This window comes from Cynoglossus semilaevis, chromosome 18 (genome assembly GCF_000523025.1).
Source record: "Cynoglossus semilaevis isolate Cse_v1.0 chromosome 18, Cse_v1.0, whole genome shotgun sequence".
Taxonomy (NCBI): Eukaryota; Metazoa; Chordata; class Actinopteri; order Pleuronectiformes; family Cynoglossidae; genus Cynoglossus; species Cynoglossus semilaevis.
In genome coordinates, this window is record NC_024324.1 from 384,412 (window position 1) to 386,668 (window position 2,257).

The window sequence follows — 2,257 nt, forward strand, 5'->3', positions numbered from 1 at the left end:
GTTAGCGCGTTTGCTGTTGTTAGCGTTTGCTGTTGTTAGCGTTTGCTGTTGTTAGCGTTTGCTGTTGTTAGCGTTTGTTGTTGTTAGCATTTGCTGTTGTTAGCGTTTGTTGTTGTTAGCCACTTCATCATCATCATCATCATCATCATCATCAGTACTGAGAACAGGTTCTTACTGAGGATGTTGAGAACCGAGTCCTTCCTGAACATCACCAGGTTTCCCATCATCACGTGACACATCAGCTCCTGTAACTACACACACACACACACACACCAGTGTTACCGTCATGTACAGTGAGGTTCATGAAATAGCAGTTTTCAGTTACCAGTGATCAACACAGCTCCATATCTCCACTGTGTGGCGCTGTCTCCCTCTCTGGTTATGACAATAATATAAACTGTTTCCTTCATTATTATTATTTGATGATCAATATATTGGTTTGTGTTTCTGATGTTTAGATGGAGGTTCATTTAATCCATTCATTCATAGTGTATTTCTGGGGGGGGGGGCAACGGAGACATGAGTGCTGCTGTGGAACGGATCAGACTGGAGAGAAGACCAGAACAGGATGATGTCGTTGTGGTTGTTGTTGTCGTGGTCGTTGTGGTCATTGTTGTTGTTGTGGTGGTTGTTGTGGTGGTTGTTGTTGTGGTGGTTGTTGTTGTGGTGGTTGTTGTTGTCGTGGTTGTCATGGTCATCGTGGTTGTTGTTGTGGTGGTCGTTGTTGTTGTGGTTGTTGTTGTTTACCTGTGTGGAGTCGATGACGGCCACGATCATGTTCAACAGTTCACCACTTCTCAGTGTTTCATCTGGAAACTGACACAGAAACGTGTGATGACGACGACAGTAGGTTAACACTGCTGCAGAGTGTGTGTGTGTGTGTGTGTGTGTGTACCTCGGAGTAGATGGAAGGTGTGAGGTAACACAACAGTCGGATGTCGTCCTCCTGACACGCCTTCATGTCCATCATCAGACAGGTGTGCAGGTCTCCCAGGGCCGTGGCCTGAGCGAACATCTCGTACAGGACCATCTTCCCGTTTGCGGCTGTACTGTCGTCACACACACACACACACAGAGAGAGAGAGAGAGAGTGATGACATCACTTCCTGTTTGAATGGCAGCTGGGACAGTCCCTGTGCGTCCCGCTGTTCTGACCTGGCCTTGAGGTAGTAGAGCAGGTGGTATCCGATCTTTGGCTGCTTCTGGTACAGCTCTGCTAACATCTCCAGGAGGACGGAGAGCCCGCTGTTGTCCTCCTGCATGGTCACCAGGTTCCTGAAGAGCAGGCACACGGGTTTACATATGGACTCCTCCAGGGACCTGGGACACAGAGAGAGTGGAGACAGCTGAGAGGAGGAGACGTGGGGCGGTGCAGACGCAGAGACGCACTGACAGGTCTTACTCCTCGGTGATCTCTTCTGGAAGAACGTCTCCTCTGAAATGATCCTTGAACAGCTCAGAGAGACAGGAGGCCAGAGCCGACATCTGCTCCGTGTCAAAGTCCTCCTGCAAGAAGATCACAGAACATAGGAGGACACCAGAACCACTGAAGAAGAAGAAGAAGAAGAAGAAGAAGGTCCAGGAAACCAGGAGACACTCACCTCCAGGATCAGGTCCACGATCTCCTGCATCACCTCACACTGAGTCTCCGTGTCACTGAGGGCAGATGAACCACAACAGGTCAGTGATGGACCTGGACCAGGACCAGAACCAGAACCAGAACCAGGCTCCGAGGGCCCGGCAGAAGACGGCTGTGTCTCACCTGCTCTTCTGTAGCTGCAGAACCTTCTCCTTCATGGTGTCGTCTAATTGGTCCAACCAGGGTGTGATGTCAGCAGGCTCCTCCACCACGGCCTCCTTGATTGGCTGAAACCTGAACTCGCGCTTCTTTCCTGCAGGGATTGAACCACAGACCAGTGACACCTGCTGGAGATTCCACTGAATCACACTGAATTAACTCCGATCTCACTGTTAGTAGAACTAGTCCAGGTTCAAACCAGAATCTGAAGAGCCAGGGTCCGGTTCTTGAAGCGGGCTCACGGAACTCTGAGTTAAAGTCTTAACCCGGAGAGTGGTTTCACTGCAGCTGATCACAGTTAGCTCACTGAAACCTGGGTTCAGTTAAGCCTGAGTTAAGTCTGGGTTTAGTTAAGTCTGAGTTTAGTTAAGCCTGAGTTTAGTTAAGTCTGGGTTTAGTTAAGTCTGAATTTAGTTAAGTCTGAGTTTAGTTAAGTCTGGGTTTAGTTATGTCTGAATT

At 49.1% G+C, this 2,257-nt stretch overlaps 1 protein-coding gene across 1 annotated transcript in view; it reads right to left on the reverse strand.

The window, feature by feature from the left end:
- ints3 (integrator complex subunit 3) overlaps positions 1–2,257 on the reverse strand; it is a 29,083-nt gene that overhangs the window by 2,720 nt on the left and 24,106 nt on the right. Inside the window, exons 16-22 of the mRNA XM_008330815.3 lie at positions 1,763–1,892; positions 1,602–1,656; positions 1,403–1,506; positions 1,156–1,320; positions 896–1,049; positions 748–816; positions 166–251 (exon numbers count right to left, since the gene is read on the reverse strand). Of these exons, the coding sequence (XP_008329037.1) occupies positions 166–251; positions 748–816; positions 896–1,049; positions 1,156–1,320; positions 1,403–1,506; positions 1,602–1,656; positions 1,763–1,892 (763 nt within the window). The remainder of the gene's footprint in view (positions 1–165; positions 252–747; positions 817–895; positions 1,050–1,155; positions 1,321–1,402; positions 1,507–1,601; positions 1,657–1,762; positions 1,893–2,257) is intronic.